Here is a 23,456-nt window from a genome sequence, read left to right as displayed (position 1 = left end):
GTATCTTGGCGTTAAAGGCCTTGAGGGGGAATAACTCTCCTCTTCATTCAGTGATAATCTGCTTTTTTCTTCTGGCACCCTCTTTAAATGGGCTCTTCAAAGCTGCTGTAACAATGGAGCAGCATATCATCAGAGAGGAGCTGATATAATCCAATGGAGAGATGCTGTTACTGAAGGTTTTGAGCCTGATTTATGAGGACAAAGTGAAGTCGTTTTTGAGGATTGTTTGTATGTTCTTTCTTACTAGATGAGGCTCAGATTAAGTTTTTTTTGGCCTTACCAGTATCTCTATTCTTTTCATAACTCTTTTTTCTATAAATCTGTGTCACTATGAAATACTGTCTGGCAGAGCATGTGGATGCCTGTGGGCTGTGTCTCCGTTACTTTCTGAGCACCACACGCTGTGAAGTCCTCACAGCCTCTGCAGACACAGAAATTCAAGTTCAGTGTGACCTTCTTTACAAAAGCAGATTCTTGTAGCTGCAATAAAACTGCTTTGTCCGTCCCTGTGGACAATACACAGCAATAGTTCAACAAAAAGCAGATTAAGGCAATTGTTAAAGTGAAAATAAGAGAAAAAGTGATTCTGTCATTAATATTTGTGCTAGATAATTGATGCTCATTTGTCTGTTTTGGTGACAGTGTTTCTCAGTTAATCTACGAATGTATGAAGGTGATTTTTGCATTAAACTCATTGATTTTACACTCACTCAAACTCATTTAAGTCAATTTTGAAGAAAGGAAAAGAGTGTTGTCACAACATTATTATTGATTATTGTATCTTCCAATCTAACCGAGTTATCTCCCTTGAAATAATTCAATAGATTTATATTTATAGACTCAAAATTTGTCCAATGTCTAATTTCTTTTTAAAGCAAAGCAGATTTTCTGTACACAAACAGTAGAGTGAGGGGTGATCAGAAAATTTCAAGTTACAATTCAATTCATTTTAAAGAGCTGCAAGTCATAACATACATTATCTAAATGCTTGTTACAGAGTCAGGTCGAGACATGACAACAGTAAAGTGAGGAACACAACTCGTCCCACCATGAGAGAGCACTGAGTGAAAATCTCCATTTTAACTGGAAGAAACCAGACAAACAGAACTGGACTGATCGACCATCTGCCTCGACTGGTTGGGTTACAATCCAACCTGCTAGTGAAAGAATTTGCACCAAGATGTTATGGTTTAAAAAGTAAAACACGAACACCAGCTAAATTTTTTTTTTTTTTAAGATGTTTCCTGCAGTCTGCTCCGTGCAGCTCAGAAGATCATGTCAGACTATTCAGCCCGAATCAAATTATTACTCTCATCAGGTTTCTGCAAAAATTATTCTTCTAATTAGGTTTTTTATTTGAGTTGAATGATCCATATTGCAAATGATAAGAAAATGCATGTTTTTATGGAGATACAGCTCTAATCAAAGCTGGAGGACCAGAGTTTATCCCCAGCTGATGATTCTGTGACTGGTTTGACACCAACATCTAGAGAGGTTCAGTGTGTCTCTAAATGTGTGGCCGCAACTTCCAGCCATGTCTCCACCACAACACAGTAAGCACTTTGATGGCTCTGAAGTATCTGTCAAATATCCTCCACTGTGACCGTTCTGTGCACAGTAGTTGCAAAACTGTTTATAGCAGACAAAATGTGTTTTTAGAGTGACTTTCAAGATGGAAAGCTCTTTATTATATATTACATGACAATATTAAAGTTTTATTTCTTTGATATACACGGTTCACAATCATTTCTGGGGATTTAATGCTAATATCTTCATGCCAAAGTGCTTTTAATTTAACAATTACATGCTGCAAAGTTTGTAGCACTGACAGTTGAGGAGCCACGTTGGCTCCCAGTATTGTTTTTCATCTGGTGCCAAGTTTGGATGTGGGAGCTGAGTCTGACTCTCTCTTATACAAAATAGGAGCAAAAATAGAAAGCAGGGTTTATGACGTGTTATAAAGAAGAAAAGGTGTATTGTATTGTATGTATGATGAATGGGGAGGACAAACCCATGATTTAACAACCTGTCTCATAAACGCTCCCTCCCCCACACACTGCAGACAAAAACTCTGTGACCACGAGGAGGGAAATAAATATATAACATGAATGTTGTTCAGCAGAGAAACTTCATCTTTGCTTCACGTGTTCAAACTCCATTGAGTGTTTTTATGCTCATTTGGCACAAAATGTCGTCAGCACATCTTAAATTGCAGAACAAGATTTACAGCTAGGATTCGTCCAGGATTTCAGTTTTTTAAGTGAGCTTGTGAAAATGTGTGTGTGTGTGTTTGTGTGCATCTGCTTCTTTTAAGTGTTTGGTTCCACTGTTTTTATGGAGCCATCTCCTGGACAGTGGCCTGGTTTTCACAGGCTTTTCTCTTTACAAGGCGCTGCCAGTGACAGGAAGGACTCCTCCTCCTGCTGCCAGGGCAGGAAGGCAGTGGAGGACAGAGGGGGGAAGAGGGTTATTACCGAGGGTCGAGGAGGGGGGAGGATTGCAGGGGGGAGGACACTGGTATTGAACTTAAAACAGCTGATGAAAGGGATTGTCACTCAGGTCTCCCCCATCTCCTCCCTGCTGTTGTGGTAATTACTCACTCAGCAGATTTGAGCTTGAAAATCTCCCCGACTGTTGCTCTGTTGTTCATGTTATAACATCAAGGACAGAGCATGTCATGGAAGTAGGATGTCATTTACAAGTTGCTTTAACTCTGAAACTTTGAAATCAAATTTTCTTCAACTACGACACCTTTACTTATGACAATTTAACAATGAAGGACACATATCCCACTGTTTACCTCCAAGTTTGTTTCTATAATTGTTGTCACATTGAAAAAAAACATCAGACTCTGCTCGGCCCATGGTCCCATGCTACAGCCCACACACACACATATTCACATGCTCATGCACATTCCACAGTATGCTGCTGAGCATTTTAGGGCAGGGAATTCTGTAAAAAATGGATTTACCATCCAGATACATCTTTTTGAGGACTGTGTGAAAGAAAATAAATCAAATCTGAATAAAAATGACACTTTCTTTTGAATTTTGCTGTCAAGATTCTTCAAATATCTCACCTGTCTCAAAACAAAGCACATTAAAAGTTATTGTAGCTGTTGTTTAGGCACTATCAAATTGTTTTTAAGGATTCCAGAGTTCTTTACAGTATGCTGTAGCTGTGCCCCAAACCCATAAACACACATTGTTTGACAGTGTAGGCATTATAGCCGTCTGCTAAAACAGTACACTGCATCTTACAGTACTCCTGTATATAGAGTAGCTGCTTGTTGTCAGAAAATACTTTTACAGTTCAGGTTTAGGGAACTCTACTCATGTCTTGATTCCTTGAGTTTCAAGACAGATCGGGCATCCGAGCAGATAAGGAAGGTTTCTGCTTTCAGAGCAGCTCCTGTTGTCTAAACACTAATGTGCTGATCTGACAACAAACACTGCAGTGTAAATGGGAAGGGGAGGGGGAGGCACAGAAACAAGAGGAGATCAGGTGAAGTGATAATGAATTCTACTACATTGACTGAGGCGACAGCAGCTGGAAGTGGAGCAGCTAGAGCTTCTTGTTCTGCAGGGCAATGAAAAACCAGAGAGGAAAATCTGACAGGTTGGATTAATAGTTCAGAAGTGCTTAGAAGTCGAATCGGAGGAAGTTGATGAAGGTAATTCACACGCGTCATTGTGTCTCTGCTGCGTCCAGCGGTCGCCTGCTGATGGATGTTGTGACACACTCAGAGCTGAGCTGGAAGTTAAGAAGAGGGAGGTGGTTTTTTCAGGCCGAGGCTGAGCTCAGTTCAGGGTGATGACAGCTGTTGACAGCTTTTGGCTCTGCTCCTTTTTTCTGCACACCAGGTAAAGTCCCTCCCTCCCTTCCCCATCCAGCATCTCTCACCCTGCCTCCCCCCTCCTGTCTCTCTTGAGTCACGTCCCTCCTCACCCGCTCTCACCACCCTCAGACGCTGTCAGTCACTACCTCTCCCCTGGCGCCAGATGCAGCCTCTCCGTTTCAGCGGGGAGCTTCTCTTCCACTTGTTCTCTGCAGGGCCGCTTTCCATTGTCAGTGTTACTGTATAAACAGAAAACAAAGATCCGGTTACAGTGAGTGCTGCTCGTCCTCCTCCACCCCCACCTTTCACTTTACCTTCCACACCTGGGCTCCAAAGCCCCCAGAACTGAGCACATGACAGTATTTACCTGCTGCTCACCCAGCAGCTTCTAATTTAGAGAGATACACCTGTGAGGGGAAAATCACACTTTCTCTGGAATATTATAGACTCACCTGTTGTTAGACAAATCTCAATGTTTTTTTAATGTTTTTGCCAATTGCATTTTTCTAAAGCTCAATTACAGTCTGCAAATCTGTTCATGTTCAGATTTACAGTCCAGACATCAACAACATCCAGTTATTATCACATTAAACACACATCAGCAGCTAATCCTCACAAGTGAGAAGCTCTTTGCATCATTGTTTATTCATCATAATGTATCGCTGCTGATTATTATTCTCTCTTTGTTACCCACACCAGTGAGGTTAGGTTTGCCGTAGCAGGATTATGCAAAACTACTGAGAAAATTTTATTGAGACATGGTGGGAGAGTGGGGTTTGGATCGATTTTCATGTTATTTAATATTACAAAATGGGATGTTTTACCACATTTTTGTGAAATTTTTTAAGAAGGGTTTGTGTAGAATATATATATTTATGAACAGGTGAAATTTGGTGCGGATCCAGATAATAAGACAGAGGTGTCTAGTCTCAATACATACGTGATATTCAAATTCCATTCAAATTCAATTCAAAAGACTTTACTGTCATTGCACAGTTGTACTTCGTACACTAGCACAACGAAATTGTGGCACAGTCCTCCTCCTCGATGCCAAACATACAATTAACAAGACACAAGACACAGACCACTTGTGATAAAGTGGCCAATCTTGTTTAGTTAGTTATTTTCTTCTAACTAGAATCCAGTTGTGTCTCTGTGTAGAATACACATTTGTGTGTGATAAAAAAAAATGAAGCTGGAATAAGGGAATGTTTTGGCACTTTTTTGACATGTTAAATGTCAATATTGTGAAATGTATCTCCAAAAAAATATAACACAAAATAAAAAGAATGATTTAATGTCAACGTTTTGATGTCCAACGTTTTAAAAAGGCACAATTAAAAATGACGTCACTGTTCACAGATGGGATTTACAACAACAACAGTTACACACGTGTCATGAAAAAATGAATGACTGGTGGTAATGACTGTCCAGTTACTGTTTCCAATTCAGATTCTGCTCACTGAGAGAAACTGTCAGTCACATACATCTATTAAATAATCACAGACTTACATTAAACCACACACACACACAAAACATGTCATTATCAAGTTCTATTTCTCAGTTAATTAAGTCATAGCAACTTGTGTGTTGTTTTGTATTTGAACACACATGTGGATGTTAAAACAAGCTGCTGGTCATGAATTTAGGAATCACCCTCTTGAGTCAAGGTCAAAGTTAAATGTTCAGTATTTTATTTAACCCCTCGACCACTGGGAAGTTTCTGTCCTCTGCCTCACCTCCTTCTCTCCCTTTTCTCTCTTTTCATTTTTCCCTCTGTGTTTTTATTAGACTATTCCTTTGTGCCTTTGCCTCTCTGTTTTTTGAAACCTTACCACTCTTGTTAATGACAAGCTCTGGGTTCAGGTTGGGGTTGCGGCGGTGGGGTGGGGGCCACATTTGGTTCAGTCCTGTGCTTTCCATTGAAGGTGACAGGAGGGGCTGTGACTTTGGGGTTTTTGACCCCAGATTCTTTATTTTTACTAGGAAGGGATCCAAGGATGCAGCAGTTGTTGTGAATAGCTGCCCAAGGTGACTGGATCCCAATAAAGAGACCGTCAGCCTGGCCGGGGGCCTCCTTCCCATCCCCGACACAACCTTTATAGGGCCCTCTTATGAGCCTGGGCAACTATTAAACCCTGTCCAGCCTGCGCCGAGGAATTTAGGGCCAGGAAACAAGAGAGTGGGGGTGGGAATGGGCAGAGGGAGGTGAAGTTGGGGTGAGTGAAGGTGAAAGTTGAAAGGCATGTTTGCAGGAATCTGGTTGTTCTTTAGTCATCACCTTTAAATCGGTACCAGGCATGTTACTGTCCAACTCAGCATGTTTGCATCTGAGTACGAGGAACCACAGTTTTAATCTGCAGGATTATTCTGGTCTCTGCATCTGTTTCACTCTGTTTGTTCTGAGCGTTTCCACTGGCAGCAGTTGAATGAGTTTGGGCGGCAAATGGTGTTATACAGTTTCTTTAGAGCGACAGCGAGGAGGAACACAGGCAGACAGCAGAGTCTCATAAACATCCCACCTCTGTTTGTTCACATGGGGCTGGAGGTATATAGGCAGGTCTGGTTGGACAGCCTTTCAAATAAAATTTGTGAGCATATGTGCGTGTGCACGTGTGTTTGTGTGTGTGTGTGTGTGCGCGCGCGCGTGTGTGTGTGTGCACATGTGTGCGTGTGTGTGTGTGTTTGTTACAAAAACTCAGATGTCAGTCAAAAAGTCAACAGAGGTATGCTGCCCCCACCCCACACTCACCAGTAAATGGAGAAACCAATCAAATCTCAGCTGCCAATCAGCATTTTATCAGCGGGGCCATCTGGCCATCAGCTAATTGTGTCTCTTTAAAGGCTGTCAATCAGCACTACACCCCCCCCCCCTCCCTTTTCTCTTAAAAATGTCTGCCTTGAGCTTGCCTTCAGGCTCCGAGGGGTGGCCGGGCCTGCATGGGGTCGGGGGTTGTTTGTTGACCGCTCTCTCTTAATCAGTTGTTGCATTAGCTTTGATCATAGTTTCAAAGACTTTCGAGAGCTTATACAAACAAGATGCTCTGATATAATAAGAGTCCATAAATGTATTTTTTTCTCTCTCTCTCTCTCTTGCTGCAGCGGTGGAGACCCAGAGCACCAGTTCAGAGGAGATGGTGCCCAGCTCTCCTTCTCCCCCTCCTCCTCCTCGGGTCTACAAGCCCTGCTTCGTGTGCCAGGACAAGTCGTCCGGTTATCACTACGGAGTGAGCTCCTGTGAGGGCTGCAAGGTGCGTGAAGCCAGAGAGACATATTTTGTGGTGTATGTGTGATGAAGAAGTGGGGGGCTGATGTTCAGGAGACAGATGTTAGCAGTCCAGAATGTTTGCTGTTGATAAGCTGCCCTCTAGTGTATCTTTACTAATTCTGCACATATTCATACAGAGCTAAGCAGGCATTCACCAAGGCCCAACATTCCCCTTATGAAACCACATTTAGATTCTCTAGATCCAGGTTTTTATTCGGATCCGCACCAAATCCCCATGCACATAAGTATTAGTTCCCATATGTGTCTAATTTATAAAGATCCCTTAAGTATTCTCTGAAAAATACCCTATTGAATTTCTATTGGGTTCTTCCCTGACTCATGCTGCATTATTCAACCAAGGATCGAGGTAATCCATCCAATAGTTTTTGCGTAATCCTGCTTGGCATTAAATAACCTCCCTGGTGGAAATAAGATGAACACATGGAACATTTTCCTGCCATGAAGCAACATCCAAGAGGTTTTCCTTTATCTCTTCCAGGGTTTCTTCAGGCGCAGTATCCAGAAGAACATGGTGTACACCTGCCACAGAGACAAGAACTGTCAGATCAACAAAGTGACCCGCAACCGCTGCCAGTACTGTCGGCTGCAGAAGTGCTTCGAGGTTGGCATGTCCAAAGAAGGTGAGTGTAAGAAAATATCCCTTTTCTGATTATTTTTTTTACTTATTTAGAAACGACAGTGGATTTGAGCGTTGCGTGTTTTTCCCTGCAGCGGTGCGTAACGACAGGAACAAAAAGAAGAAGGACGTGAAGGAGGAGGTGGTGCTGCCAGAGAACTACGAGCTGAGCGGAGAGCTGGAGGAGCTGGTGAACAAAGTCAGCAAAGCTCACCAGGAGACCTTTCCATCTCTGATGCAACTCGGAAAATACACCACAGTGAGTTTTGTCGAACAATCACATCTACGACCCAAACTCCCCACAAACCACACAAGCATTAGTTTGCCGCTTTGCCAGGGGGACACACACAGTATATGGACTCTGCAAAGCCACACACCGACACAAGTGTCCCTCTCTCTCTCTCTCTCCCAGAACTCAAGTGCTGACCACAGAGTGCAGCTGGACTTGGGCCTGTGGGATAAGTTCAGTGAGCTCTCCACTAAGTGCATTATAAAGATTGTGGAGTTTGCCAAGCGGCTACCAGGCTTCACCACGCTCACCATCGCTGACCAGATCACCCTCCTCAAATCTGCATGTCTGGACATCCTGGTACCAACCACATTACTTCCTTTAACCCTCTCCCCTTCCACCACCTCCACCTCCCTAACGCTTCTTCATTTCTCAAGCTGCTTTACACTCCTGTATGATACAAACATTTGAATGTGAAACTAAAGCTGCCATGAAACTCTTTTGGACTGAAGTTCACCTTTATTTTACTAAACAATTATTTTCCTGTCTCTTTTCTTCTGTCTATTTTCTCTCCCTGCTCAGATGCTGAGGATATGCACTCGTTACACACCAGAGCAGGACACCATGACCTTCTCAGATGGCCTGACTCTCAACAGGACACAGATGCATAACGCCGGCTTTGGTCCACTCACAGACCTGGTGTTTGCCTTCGCCGGTCAGCTGCTTCCTTTAGAGATGGACGACACTGAGACGGGGCTGCTCAGCGCCATCTGCCTGATCTGTGGAGGTAAACCTGACATCTGACAGAGCATTTGAGGGAAAAGAACTGTGAGCCTTTGGACGTGTTAGTTTGTCTTGTTTTGCAGTTTTCTCTCCATCAGCTTATGTGTCACTAAGTAGACTGCTAATATTTACTCTTCACATTGGTGCTTCGCTCTCTTTCTCTCAGATCGTATGGACCTGGAGGAGCCGGAGAAGGTGGACAAGCTGCAGGAGCCACTGCTAGAGGCTCTGAAGATCTACACCCGCCGCAGACGCCCCAACAAGCCTCATATGTTTCCACGCATGCTGATGAAAGTCACGGATCTCAGAGGAATCAGCACCAAAGGTCAGCAAAAGCTTTACGTGTCATAGAGTCAGTTTAAGAGCTGGGAAATCAAACCTCAATATTTTTATGGTACAAATTGAATTGTATTTAAGTATCATCAAGTTTAAAATACTTAATGTTGGATTCAGATGTCTGGTCAGTGTTTTGTTTACCTGCTCCTCCATCAGATCAGACTATTTTTAGACAAAGTTCTGGTACAGCTACTTGTCTTCACAGTATCTGACTCAAGTCTTGTATTGGAAATAGAATAAATAATCAAATAATTCTCATCATACCCATATCACAAGTGTTAATTAATATAAATTGTTCACCTTGAATACGAATCCTGCAAAAATAGTTCTGTGAAATAGACTTTGCATCATCTGCATATTGTTTGAAGAAGTTTGATCTCCTGAATGAAACTAGAATGATTTGCTTGAAAAATGGACATCATCTATTAGGCTTCCTCCTCTTTTCATACCATAATAAAAAAGTATCCATGTGCCTGTAGGTGCAGAAAGAGCCATCACACTGAAGACAGAGATTCCAGGGCCCATGCCTCCTCTCATCAGGGAGATGCTGGAGAACCCAGAAGCTTTCGAGGACAGCAGTGATTCAGGGGACAGCGCAGCCGCAGCTGCACCCCCATCTGCACCCCCATCTGCACCCCCATCTGCACCCCCATCTGCCCCTGCCGCCCCCGCCATTCAAGCCATCAAGCAAGAGGAGAAAGCCACATATGAGTCGGCCGTCGAAGAGGAAGAGGAGGAGGAAGAGGACGACTACTGGGACGAGGAGAAAGAGCGAGGGGTAGACAGTGACGGGGAGCTGTGGGGGGAGGCGGCCACGAAAAAAGGCATGACTGGGAAAACACAGTGAGAGAGACACAATGACGCTGCTTCCTCCTCCTCCAGGTCACTGAGGCGCCACCCAGCAACATCTACGAGAAAACCTCATGATATAAGGCTCTTATATAACAACATGTGGCATACAGCACATATTTACATATACTGTACATATACTGGACTGAGATTAAAAATCTGTTCAAATCAGCAGAAGAAACGAGGAACGGGAGAAGCTAAAGCACTAAATGTCAGTGGATTGAGGAGAGCGCCATTTTAAAATCGCTTTGCCAAAATGAGACTGTCTAAAATATATTTTGAAAGTGTTTCGTCCACACAGAGAGGAACGAGAGGCGGTGGACAGAAAAAAATGCACTCCTCCGCTATCTATAAGGGCTATGCTGTGTATAAAATTGATGGTAAAATGCATTGTAGCAACAGATCTCTACATGGTGGTGTCCATTTGCCACAAATGTCTTCTCAAAATTCCTTTTATTACTTTTCAGAGATATGCTTCTTATTTTTTTATTGTATGGTTTTTCCTAAGCATGTACACATTTCTGTGTTTTTGTGGGACTGTCTTTATGTTTGTTTTCTTTTTTTATATCTTCACTTAGTCCTGCTCATATTTGACCGGACACATGTTTTTTAAGCTTAAGTCTCTAACTTTATGCATTTGTGCTTTAGTGAACACAGTAAAAAAAGCAATAGCAAATATCATAGGACAGAGCAACAGCAAAGCAAGAGCAGGACTCAAACTCACGATGTGGCAAGCACATAGGTATGTAAATAAGTCTGTTAATCCATGAAATCATGTTGAAGAGAATAATCATGTGATTTCAACTCTGGTGCTTTTCATCCAAATAAGATTTTGAGAAAGAATGCAAAACAAACACAGGGACAAAACTCCGCCTCTCAACAAGAACAAACACTTTGAATAAAAGGAAAGATTTCATGTCAGTCTCAGGTTGATTGTATCAGGGTCACGTCTCACCTGTCATAAAAGTAGTAAACGTTGGTGGGAACACTCTGGTGTAACTTCCCCATCTTCACAGGAAAAATCTTCTTACATCTAGTAGCAGGAAATGTAAACGTTGAAGTTGTTGACTCTGATGTATTCGCTCTTTGTACAGTGACCAGGTACAGGAAAGCCATATGAATTTCGTTTTGTAAGAATGGGCAAATAGAATTAACTAAACAGACAAAACCCTTAAAAGCTGTTTACGTCACAGAAAACCTCAGGTGTGTGTGTGTGTGTGTGTGTGTGTGTGTGTGTGTGTGTGTGTATGTATGTGTGTGTGTGTGTGTGTGTGTGTGTTTGGGGGTGTGGGTGTGTGTAACTGAGAGCATTTAAAAATACATAAAGTGATTTTACTGACAATAATCCACAGCGAGCAATTATGCAAAAGTTAAATTTAGTCATATCTTAAAAATGCACACAGAATGGGCTTTGTGGCTAAGAAACTAAATAAAATGTCACTCCCCTGAAAATGTCTGGTGAACAAGCTGATCAAAAATCACAGAGATGGCAATAAACATTGAACTTCAAATCTCTGACATGCCTGCTGAGGCTTAGAATGACAGTTTCACATGATGTGTGTTCATGTCTGCTGTAATGACTGATGCAAACAACATGGATTTTGTAATAAATACATATATTCTGCTTTTCATTGAGACGTTACAAGGTTTTTTCATGCAACATGTATGAAATTGTCATTTTTTGTGTAATGAAATTTAATGCACTCGGTCTTATTTAAATCCGTGGGAAAAGATCCTCCACCAGCACATCGTCCCTCTCGGCATAAAAACTGAAACATGGTTGAGGTAGTTTCATAATATGAGGGAAACATTTGTTTCAAATGTGCAGCAGAAAAAAATGCTCCTATATTATCACTGTGACAATAAACCAACAGCTTTGAAGTTTTGTCTGTAGCACCAGATGTGAAGTCATGAAATCATCATAGTGATGTTTTCTAAAATCTTTTATTGTGACGTTGCTACAAAAGAATAGAAACATCAAAACCAGGTCATTGAGGAAAAATCACAATTTATCTTCACACATACACACACACACACACACACACACACACACACACACACACAGTCGATATTTTGCACATCATCTGCCAACTCTACATACAATGTTATTAAGTATTTTAAAATGTTTCTACATCACATAAACATGCTACTCTATAATAAATAGTTTTCTTCTTTTTAAAAAAAATCTATTTCTCAAACCTCTTCTCTAATTTGAGCTGGTGCAATAAAAAAGCTTTAGGAGGAGACCAGGACTAAGCTCAACACAAAAACATATGAGTAAATTAAAAGAGGAAGACCAAAGACAGACATAACATTATTTGGATGAAAACAAAATAACTCATTAATTAGAATTTATATATATATTAGAGCTTATGATACATGGATGAAATATTCACTATGAACTGTGAGCTGCAAGAGATTGATCATGATCTCACTGACGTTTAAAGCTGGAATCATTTAATCTCTGTATTTTGTACTTTTAATTGTTTTCTATTTTTTTATCTGATGTCTTTTTTTGTAACCACAGACTCTGTAGTGAACAAATAACTTGTCTTCATGTTCAGGGATTCACACACCTCATGAGCTCTGCTTCAGTTTGACTTGAACCAAAATAGCTCTGATACAAACGCACACACGCACACACACAAACACACAAACACACACACACACACACACACACACACACACACAAAGAATAGATCTGCTCTTCTTCATACATTTTCATGTAAAGTTAATACTTTTTTGTCAATTTGTTGCTTATTGTTTGCTCAGTTGTTATTTTCTTCCTTGTATTTTTATAAAGGCTCTTTTTCATTCTCAGATCTCTCACTGTCATCTTTACGTTCACTTCACACACAAGCACACTAGTCTTTACAAGAATGTCATTTCATACTTTCATTGTACAATATTTCTTCTTTCTAAGAGAATATATATATATATAAAACGGTAAACATTAAATTTAAGAAGTGAGAGCTCACATATTTCCATCCCTTTGTATTCATGATAAAAGTTTATTAAAGAACCTCACATCTCACAGTCTGACATTCTGCTTGACAAGCTGCAACAGAACATTTCACAGGTCTGTAACACACACCCACACGTTTGACATGGTTTCAGGATTCACACGCACATGCAGAGGTGAGGGGCTGATACACCACCAAACATCCCACTGAAACAAGATGTACTGCGTTAAATTCAAACTAACTATTACACACTTTGACATTTGCACACATCCACATTGGAATCTAAAAATGTAGAACAACAATAATTTAGACTCCAGTGTTACTGGAGTTTTGAACTCATTTATCCTAAACCACTAAGAAAACAAATGTTCACACCAATAAAATCAGGTTTAAATAAGTAAAATCTGGACACATATGAATAACACATTTTCTTTAAATTCAGGCACTCGCAATGTAAAGACTCTATATTCTGATCTTTGTAAAGGCCTTTTTTCTAAATGAGCATCAAAGAGCAACAATAAAATAAAATGTTACAAGTTTCTTATGATGGTGCTAAAAAAGCACCTCCCATCCAGCCGTGCTTCTCTGTGTTACCACAGGGGGGACTCAGCCAGGTCACTGCAGGGAGAGGGGGGTGAAGGTCTTTAGAAGGGTGAGGATGAACTTCAACTTCAACATTAACATCAACTCGCTGTTCCACTGCTACTATTCTCACCCTCTTTATTATCTTTATTTTTATTCTATAAGTGTGCAGTGAGTGAACATCAGCTTTTATAGAACAACAACAAGTCAGTCAGTGAGGAGGAGGGAGGGAGGGTGGGAGGGAGGGAGGGTGTGAAGGAAGTTGTTATTTTAAGAGACATGCCAGGACCAGAGAGAGAGAGAGAGAGAGAGAGAGTGTGTGTGTGTGTGTGTGTGTGTGTGTGTGTGTGTGTGCGTGTGTGTGTGTGACTGGATGTGTCACCTCAGGACGGGGTTGGTGAGTTCAGGTAGGATCAGTTGCTTCCGTTCATCAGCTTGAATCTCCTGCAGCATCTCCACACCCTGAGTTCAAAGACAGAGGAACGTTTAATTCCTATCACTGAAGGTAAAGGTACAGCTTTTATTTTACTTGCATGATCACTTAACATATAATCTGAATCTCATTTCTAAATAAATTACTTTTAATTATGGATATGGTAAAATAAGGTATATGTACACAATCATAACAGAGGAAGATGTGGTGTCATTTTGGCTTTTCTGGCCATTTATGCCCTGTGATACGCTGGCGGCCGGTCCAGGGTGAACCCCACCTCTCTCTCAATTACAGATTTACACTCCCCAGATTAAAATATAAAATAAGACAAAATGTCATGTTTCTACGTGTAAATATTCAACCCAGGTGTTCAACAGTGGAGTCAAAGCAGAAACTCACAGGAGCTCAAACAGGAAACTATGGTCAATTATTTGCTTGCTTGAGACTGTGTGTTTCAAAAGTATGTGGTGGTAATCCCTGTTGGGTTTTACATGTGAATAGGCTGGCATACCTGTGTGTCACAGGCAGGTGTGTTGCTCTGGTTGTGTGTCTCAGCCCAGGTCTCAGCTCCGCGGGACGGTCCCAGGTGAGTGAGCAGGAAAAGAGGTGAACACACTGATCTGGGAGAAACTGGGGGGGGGGCTTTCTTCTCCTCAGAGACAGGAGCTGTTTAAATGAATATAGATTCTTTACTTAAGTGTCCACTAAAGTGCAGGGGGATAGAAATGCTGTCTAAAGGTTTCATTACTCACAGACAGATGTGGGAATTTCTTCATTTGAATTGTTTTCTGGAACAATCTCCAACCTTTGCTCTAACTGGTGGATGTAGTTCACCAGGTCCTGCAAGTGTCCGATATCAAATCCACAGAGTTGATGAGTTGAAGAAAGAGAGGATCAAGAAGAAGAATTTCATAAATCAAGTATAATGTCATCTCATCTCATTTTATGAGCTCATGAAAGTGTTTGTTATTTTGTGTGCACCTTTGGTTCTGAGGTTCATCAGGTTCTCAGACACCAGTACACCTACTTACAGGTTGAGCTATACATTTATTTATTTATTTTTGGTTTGTTCTTGACAAATTCAATTTTTGTGAAACAATGAAGAAAACTACAAAAATACTTGAATTTGTATGAAGAAGCAGATAAATACATTTGGGGGAAAAAAATATAAAAAAGGTGAAAAGTTAAAGGGTGTTGCCTTTGGTGAAGCTGTAGACTGACCAGGTTTAGTCTTTTTATTTTGGTTTAATAATGGTTGGTATCATTAAATGTTAAACTACCGCCATCTACTGGAAATTGCTTGGTATGGAGAGCAGGGGACGTTAGGGGCCGCACTTTAAACATTACATTTAAAAAAAAACAAATCACTGAATAGAATTTATAAATTTAAATATATATATAAAAGTACTCCCATCAACCCACCGATGGTCACATTGCCCCAACAGCAAAACCTTTTGCTTGGTAGGAAACCCTGCCAGTTCTACGGCTGGTTGCAAAGTAGACGAAAATCATAAACTTAAAAAGTAACGATAAAAAGGCTGTTTGGGTGAAGAAGGATGGCCAGGAGAATATTATTTAAATTGTGTTCATGCACTTTCACATTTGACAGAGGGGACAGATTCGGTAGCAGTGCGGACAACTAAAGATGAAATCATGATGAAAACAGTTGACATATGAACAACTGTCTGATGAAGAAATGTGTTAGAAATGAATATGAACTGTATGTGGGATCTGGTGTTAAGCTCTTGCCTGTTTCTCAAGCTGCTCCTCCTCCCTGTCTGTGTGGACCCTCCTCAGACTGGCCCTCAAGTCCTGCAGCTCTCGACCTGCATCGCCCAGCAGCACCTACAGGGGGCAGCAGCAGCATCATCAACAAACTATCCTAGAACGTCTGACCTGGCTTGTCCTCTTTCCTACTGTAGGTCACATGATGGTGTGAGGAGTTGTTTGCTCATCGTTCAAGAAAGCTTTTCTATTTGTACCGACATGTGAGTAATAAAAGAAGTGTGCTGAACTCTGGCATCGTTCTCCAGTTACCAAAAATGTAACTCCAGGAATTGCAGCTGACGCAGCTTTGCAGCACACAAGCAGTTATATATAAATATATACTTACTCGGTTGCAATCTCTCTCCCTCCCGAGCTCGACTTCTACTTTCTCCCGCTCCATCCTCTCCTCCTGGAGCCATTCCTCCTTCCTCTCCATCTCACAACTCAGTTCTTGCAATTTCTTTTTATCCACCTGCATTAAAACAAAAAACACACAGAAGGATTAAAGCTACAGATTTATCATGGATGTGCAGGATGATGCTCTGCAGTATCCTCACCTCTGCTCCATGTTTGTAGGCCTCTCTCTCTAGGGCCCAGTTGGCGCGCTCCTCCCTGAGGACCAGGTTCTCCTCTGACAGCTGCAGGGTGAGCTGGGCCACCTGCAGCCGGGCTTGGTGCAGATCGGTGTGGGTGTGAGCCTGACGGGTGGCCAGCTCCCTCAGCTCCCGGCGCAGGCTCTCGGTAACATGCTCGCCAACATCCAGACGCTCCTGGAGCCCTCGCACCTCCACCAGCCTGGCCTCGTTGTCCGCCTAAAGGAGGACAAAATAAGGACATCCATACAGAAATAGCAGAAGGGGGAAGATATATTCTAGCTGTCACAATTCTGGAAATGGTACGGAACATGAAAGTTAGACGATGCAAATAAAATGTGCTTACTCCCACTGCTGATATAGGATGACACCTAAACATCTACGTTTGGCCTGGTTCCCAGTAACGTTTAGGTTCCTTACATGAACTCAACAGACCTGTGTGTCCTCTATCCCCCTTTCAAGTTACTCAAGAGAAGAAGCATCAACCAATCACCTGCAGAGTTTTTCTCTTTTCCTCATTGTGCTTCATTTGACTGGACACTTTCTTCAGTCTCTCCTTCAGCCTGTGCACAGCAAATAAGAATCATTTAAGGATCCAGGAACTACACAGAGCCAAGACAAAGGTTTGAAGTAGCATATATGTCTCAAACACTCGCCTTTCCACTTCCATGTTTGCCTCGTTCTCCCTCTCATTCAGAGCTTTGATGTCTTCCTCCAGGTCTCTGATTCGCTGCTCACTCTCCGCCTTGTCAGTCACAAGTTTGCTCAGTTCAGACGTCAGGTTTTCTTGACTATACCTTGCATCCTTAAGACAAATAAGATACATATATAACATCATAGATTCCTTATCACGTGTCAGTCATCATTGAAAGTTTAAAAAGTATTTCTGGCATCATGACTGATCTATACCTTGTGTTTTCCCTCCATCTTCTTCAACTTGTCACAGTTCTGTTTCAGGTCGTCTCTCAGCGCTGAGATCTCCTCCCTCATCTCTTCTTTTTCATTCTCCCACTCCACCTGTAATTTTTTACTCTTTTCTTTCTCATCATGTGTCTCCTCTTTCGTCGCATCCAGAGCCTGCTGTAAAGCAGCCTGGTTTTTCAAGCACTCCTCCAGCCGACTCTGTTCACAACAAATTGGAGATAACAAGCAGGTTTGCATTATTTCATTGAATCTCAGTGGAGAGGAGGTTTGCTTATTTGCAGAGCTGGTGTTTTCTCCTTCGTACCTGCAGCAGCTCGGCCTTGGGGATAACCAGGAGCAAGTCCTCCTCTCTTTCCCCTCCGTCCTCCTCTTCGCCTCGTTTCTCTGTCAGAGTCTCCAGCTCCTCCAGAGGTTTAGGTGCACAGAAAGTGAAGGGTCGACTAGAGGCACACACCTCTCCTGTCTTATCCACGTACACAAACTGGTACTCCAAGTCCCCGGGACGAGGCAGGTAATATGCTGTATGGAGCAGATGTGTATTTGAGTTATTCTCTTTTTCTTAAAATGAGCAACACAGGTACACTAACCACGCATCTATCTGTCAGAAACTTCAAGTAGCATTTTAAGCATTGTTGAACTTGTTATTATCATTTTTCATGTTTGGCTGAATTCTCACCATGGAAAAGTGCACAGCAGTTTACATTGGTTCCCTCGGTGTATCCCTCAGCAACAAGGGCCCATGTGTATGTGTGATACTGTTTCAATGAAGACCAGCCCATCTGTGGCACAACGGAAAACACACTTTAGGCCACAAACTACACAAATGCTTCTGTACCTAAAAACAAAGAAAGGTGTGGCTGGGGAGGTTCAGTGGGTTGTTGGAAAGTTTTGTGAATATACCTCAAAAATGCCAATCCAGTCACTGCTGCTCCACTGATGGTCAGAGGTCAAGCTGTAGTGGCACTCCACTCTGGTTTGGGGGAAGTACATTTGCCCCACATTTCGAAACACCACTGTGGACTGTTTATCCATGGTATCGGGACGCTGTGAGAAAACATAATGTGAAATGTGCTCCAGTTTCAGTCTGGAGGAAGACAGCTGATGAAAGTTGATAGCAGAGTCAGTTCAGGAATGCAGCACGGGCACAAAACCGGCCGGCTATAGCTTCACTACGTGTTTATCAACAACAAACTCATATGGCTACAAGAGCACTGGGTAATACCATTTAATCTGTGAAGAACTAAAGATGTTAAAGGAGGTTTCTTTGTAGCTGTAGCACTGTAGGAAACATCTTCACATCAATCTAACAAAAACAAGCACAAACTATATCAAATTCTTACTAAAATACAGATTCATGCACATTTAAAGCTACATTTGCAATAATAATTCCTTGTGCATTCTCATTCCTTACACATCAATGTTGCCTTTTGTTAATAATCTAATTACATACAATTCTATCTGTTATTATTGAATAAATATTGCTTTCTAAGAAAATTCAAATAAAGGTTTGCTAGGATTTAATACATGAATGAACTATGTGGTGGTGAAGTTTGAAATCTTACCTTATTCTGCTGAGAGATGGATGTGCTGTTGTTTCTGCTGCCTCATGAACTAGATGTGGGCATCAGTCTGTGGACAGTGATGAGCACTCCGGTCAGGTGCAAGACTTTCACAACATCTCTTCAACCATATGGACCCCCCCCCCCCCCACCCCCCCACCCCCATGTGGAAAATTAGTTCACATTGGGTGACTCATGGGAAATGCTGTTCATGGTATCATAGCTCCTAGTGTGGCAAAGTCACGCTATGGACTCCAACTCCCATTAGTTAACACAGATTTTAGGACACAGGATCTGCTGTTGCTGGTGTTGCTCATCACAGTTCTGAGTAGAAGCAGGGGTGGGAGGGGGGTGGGAGGGGGGTGACAACAGGTGGGGGGGGGGCATCCTCAAGGCCTAAATATTTATCTTCATAATAACTTCAGTCAGCTCACAATCCTGAAATCAGCAGAATGTTAAAACATACCAACAGATATTCACAATATGAGGCAGAAGTTGAATGTGTGATTCAGATGTAGATGTTTCTTTTGTTTTCTCTCTGAAAAAACAAAGACAATAACAGACGGAAAAAGTCAAATGATCTATAATTCGTTTGAAACTCATCAGTCCCCATGTTTCACTGACCTCGATATATAGAAGAGTCTATGAGCTGTTTGATTTCTTTTGTTTATGCTACATGATTAGTGATTGCGAAAGATTTGCAATCCCAGTGGTGAACACTTGATGACAGTTTAGTTCTAGCACAAACCCACACACAACAAGGGACTCATATCTGAGTCATGTTCAGTTCTCCTGCAGGTAGATTTGGAAACTATGAACTCATCCTCCTAACAAATCAAACTGATTTGATTTTTTGACAATAGGGTTGTCAGTGTTGTTAACACCACAGAGATTTACACTTTACCTTCACTCATTCCACAAAAGCTTCTATCCAAAGTGATTTATAACAGAGGGACAACACTAAAGCCTCAGGACAGTGGGAGAAGTTGTAGAATCAAGTGCTAAACCAGTTCAATTAGACAAGTGTGGGAGATGAGGTAAAGAAGTGCACAGTAAGTGTAAGTTAGGTGTGGTAGAGGTGTAAACAGAGGAGGTTGTAAATAGATTATTGAAGACAGAGACAACCTGACAACATTTGATCGTTCCATTATCAGGAAACCACATGAAAAGAGTCTGGACTGTGATTGACTTATAAAATTGAGTTCAGGTAGATGGTGGACTTTTCACAGCAGTACAGGTGTTACACATAGGATTAAAAATATCTTCATAATATTCACGTGTACCTCTGAACCCTGATGGTGGAACAGATGCAGCAACTACTATTTTAATAATACCTTGAAAATGAAGCAGCTAAACTTCAGCCATCATTTTACTACATTTATTGTTTAGAAAAAAACTTTTCTAGTGTGACTGAAAATAATGCACATGTCCAACACTTAAACTTAAGCTTTCACTGAGCATGCTAACACCTAGCATGACTCATCAACATGCTGAATGTGATCATATTACCAAACTGTCCTGCTAAATATCAGCCTGTTTTCAGTAAGCCTGCATAGATGGAGTAGCAGAGGTAAACAACAACGACGAACCATTTTATTTCATTATGCTGTATTTATTTTAACACAACATATAAAGGGTCCAGGATTAGAGGCACAAGAATTTAAAAGTATAAGAAAGAATACAAAACATTTTAACAATAAATGATCATTAAAAAACACAACAAAAAAGCTTCTCTGTGGTATTTTAACATAAACAATATTTACTTACATGTGTTTTGTGGTTTTTTGTACAAAATATTTTTGTAGAGTTTAGAGGTTTTTTTTCAAAGAGGCATTTTCTAAAACATTCCAATCAGGCTTATACATATGCACATGCAATTTCTCAAAATACATTTTTAACAAATGTAATCAAAGGCTTCTTTGACAGAAACCTATACGACAAAGACCCCTGAGCATTTCCTTATAGTTATATAAAAGGTAGAAAGAAATGAACCAGGTGCCATGATCAATCCTCAATTCTATAAATAAAACCACCTCATGATGAACAGACATTTGCTGATGTGTTTACATGAGTTATTAGTGTACTGTGAGCTCTTAGTGGAGCTGTTTGCTGCCATTGTTAGTGAGGATGAAAATGTTCGATCACTCACAGACACACAAACTGACGTGAGGGAAAACTTGAGCCTGCACTTGTGTCTGAATAGTTTATGTGTTGTTCATCAGCGACAACACACCCAGTTCTGCCAGTTTGGCTTTAGCTACCTCCTCCCAGCCCTTATTAGCTAGTGGGTTCCTAGGTGACGGATGCATGATGCCCTCGACTCGCACACTGACACCTGCAGTGGAGAGAGCTCGCCGCGCCCGCTGCTCTGCCACCTTTCCGACCCCGATCACCATGGAGACGCCCAGCACCTCCACAGCCTGGCACAGTGCTGTGTCACACAGGGCGAGGAGGGCCTCCCGCTCAGCTGCAGGCAGCTCAGGGGGAGTGAGATTCTTCCCGCTGGCGCTCATGAAAATCAGCGGGCAAAGGTTGTGCACAAAGCAGTGACGAAAGAAGAGCCCAGGTTCACCGCACAGCTTTCTGAAGAAGCCCCAGAAACGTGCACCGCTCACTTCCCTCTGGGTACAGGCAAGACCCGTGATCCGTCGCTTCGGATGCTCGTCATGAGGGTGACCAACCTCGCCTTCAATCTTCAGCCAATCAACAACTGACTTCACTTCACCGAAGGGGACCTGGGGACAGAAGAAATGATTGTTTAAAGAGTAATCAATTCAAGTATAATCCCTAAACCACCTTTTTCAGCTAAAAACAAATGTACAGAGATATGAAGTGTTGTTGATTGATTCGGGTCCAGATCTTGACATTTTGGTGCTAAATGTTTGATATCAGCACTTTGTGAGGTAAATATGAAAGGGGATCGCCCTCTACTGGTTGAAACCCGATTATTGCAATTGAACTGGAGGCAGGAGCAGACAGTATATGATGCATCTCTTCACTGTGTTTACACAATGCATTAACAATATGTCAATATATTTGTTTATATTGCTAATGATGATGATGATAATTATATTGTGGTAATTATTGATACTTTTTCATTTCTCAGTCCAAGTAAAGCTGGGTCCACCTGCTTTAATCACCCTCATTTCAGCTAACTTGGATTCAATTTTATTTGTATAGCATCAAATAACAACATAGATTATCTAAAGGCACTTAACAAGGTAAGGTCAGGACCTTACATTATTAAAGAGAAAGCCAACAGTTCCCACAATGAGCAGCCACTTGGCAACTGTGGAGAGAAACCTCCAGCAGAACCAGACTGTGTGAAGGGTGCATCTGCCTCCACCAGTTGTGGTGAGAGGAGACAGCTGGGGGAGAGAGGAGAGGTGGGTGGACCATAGTGTATCTGTCATATTTAAACTGTCACACTGGTTGTGATGATGAAATAATAGATGTAATGACTCCCTTAATGATAGCAGCACCTGTTAATAATACTAATGATAATAACAGTTCTTGGAATGAAGTTTGTTTTCATGCATATGACAGTTGTGTTGTTGTTGTTGTTTACTGTGTGGACACAGTGAGAAATCTGAGTGTCACCGCTGCTCACCCCAGTCTGCGCCATGCCGAAAGGTCCCGGGTTCATGCCCAGGAACAGGACGCTCTGCCCGGCCTGACAGAACCTCTCCACGTAGCAGCGGTGTGTGTCCCAGGCGTACTCCAGCGGGTTGTAGATGTACCGGACCGGCTCGCTGAAGCTCAGCCGGCGGAGGTGGGTGTTCAGTTCCAGTTCCACCTGCAGGAACCTGGAGGAGGAGGAGGAGGAGGAGGGGGTCGTGTTCAGCTCCGGCACCGGTTTAAATCCCTCTTCATGTGGTTGACACAAAGCCAGCGGCTCGTCTCTATCGTCTCCGTCTTCACAGACGCGATCAGCCGCACGCTGCGCCGCGGTGTTGTCAGCGGACATGTTCAGCTGCGGGCGAACAAAACCTCTTCCTGTCCGTCCTGTTGAAGCATTAACTCTGTCTTCTGTCAGGTCCGATCACGTGTTGACGATGTTTGTCTTCTGATTTCGACGCTTTGTTCATCAGAAACACTTCCTCCTCCAGTCTACATTTTCTTCTTCTGCGTCCTCCTGCGCTCTCAGAGCAGCTGCTGCCCCCTGCAGCAACACTGGTGTCACTACAACCTCAATTCGTTTAATAAATTAAAGGTTCAGTGTGTAGAATTTAGTGACATCTAGTGGTGAAGTGTCATATTGCAGCTAAATACCCGTCACCCTCCCCTTCCCCTTCCAAACATGACAGAGAACCTATTGTAGCCTTCAGTCGTCATAATAACTCAAAAGATTTAGTTTGTCCAGTCTGGACTACTGTAAAAAACATGGCAGCCTCTGTAGAGAGGACCTGCTCCTGATATAGATATAAAGTATTTAAATGTAAATGGCCCATTCTAGGGTAAAGAAAACAACAATTCAGATGAAACACTAGGAAAAAACATCACTAGGACTATTTTATAATCATTTTCTGCTAATAGACCCATTTCACCGAAAGCTGTTCAAACAAATTCTAAAGATCTATTCGAACGAAATAGTTATACTCTATTTACCCATTTAGACTCTGATTTATATTTGACCACTCAACTTTATCTAACATATAAACGATATTCTTACCCAGTTCCACCCAGGGGGACCAG

At 41.9% G+C, this 23,456-nt stretch overlaps 3 protein-coding genes across 4 annotated transcripts in view; 1 reads left to right on the top strand and 2 right to left on the bottom strand.

Moving 5' to 3' along the window:
• rargb (retinoic acid receptor, gamma b) overlaps positions 1 to 11,575 on the top strand; it is a 32,345-nt gene extending 20,770 nt beyond the window's left edge. For both annotated transcript variants that reach the window (XM_020087012.2, XM_020087014.2), the window contains 7 exons: positions 6,941 to 7,089; positions 7,606 to 7,747; positions 7,839 to 8,002; positions 8,156 to 8,332; positions 8,555 to 8,759; positions 8,922 to 9,080; positions 9,571 to 11,575. In XM_020087012.2, the coding sequence (XP_019942571.1) occupies positions 6,941 to 7,089; positions 7,606 to 7,747; positions 7,839 to 8,002; positions 8,156 to 8,332; positions 8,555 to 8,759; positions 8,922 to 9,080; positions 9,571 to 9,938 (1,364 nt within the window). In that variant the 3' untranslated portion in view covers positions 9,939 to 11,575. The remainder of the gene's footprint in view (positions 1 to 6,940; positions 7,090 to 7,605; positions 7,748 to 7,838; positions 8,003 to 8,155; positions 8,333 to 8,554; positions 8,760 to 8,921; positions 9,081 to 9,570) is intronic.
• Positions 11,576 to 12,927: 1,352 nt separating this feature from the next.
• On the bottom strand, positions 12,928 to 18,906 carry calcoco1b (calcium binding and coiled-coil domain 1b). Its single transcript, XM_020086553.2, has 14 exons — positions 18,765 to 18,906; positions 18,103 to 18,246; positions 17,879 to 17,981; positions 17,507 to 17,721; positions 17,188 to 17,400; positions 16,935 to 17,083; positions 16,772 to 16,841; positions 16,243 to 16,497; positions 16,032 to 16,157; positions 15,668 to 15,763; positions 14,671 to 14,758; positions 14,430 to 14,584; positions 13,868 to 13,947; positions 12,928 to 13,521 (listed from the first exon to the last, which is right to left on the bottom strand). Exons 2-14 carry the CDS (start codon positions 18,232 to 18,234, stop codon positions 13,494 to 13,496), a joined length of 1,710 nt encoding a protein of 569 aa, XP_019942112.2. The 5' UTR covers positions 18,235 to 18,246; positions 18,765 to 18,906; the 3' UTR covers positions 12,928 to 13,493.
• A 1,446-nt stretch (positions 18,907 to 20,352) lies between these two features.
• On the bottom strand, positions 20,353 to 22,906 carry smug1 (single-strand-selective monofunctional uracil-DNA glycosylase 1). The gene is made up of 2 exons (XM_020086362.2): positions 22,372 to 22,906; positions 20,353 to 21,496 (listed from the first exon to the last, which is right to left on the bottom strand). Exons 1-2 carry the CDS (start codon positions 22,726 to 22,728, stop codon positions 20,966 to 20,968), a joined length of 888 nt encoding a protein of 295 aa, XP_019941921.1. The 5' UTR covers positions 22,729 to 22,906; the 3' UTR covers positions 20,353 to 20,965.
• Between the last annotated feature and the right edge of the window lie 550 nt (positions 22,907 to 23,456).

Source organism: Paralichthys olivaceus, chromosome 2 (assembly GCF_024713975.1).
Source record: "Paralichthys olivaceus isolate ysfri-2021 chromosome 2, ASM2471397v2, whole genome shotgun sequence".
In the NCBI taxonomy this organism is placed as follows: Eukaryota; Metazoa; Chordata; class Actinopteri; order Pleuronectiformes; family Paralichthyidae; genus Paralichthys; species Paralichthys olivaceus.
Note: the sequence above shows the minus strand (reverse complement) of the source record. Positions and strands in the feature narration are given on the sequence as shown.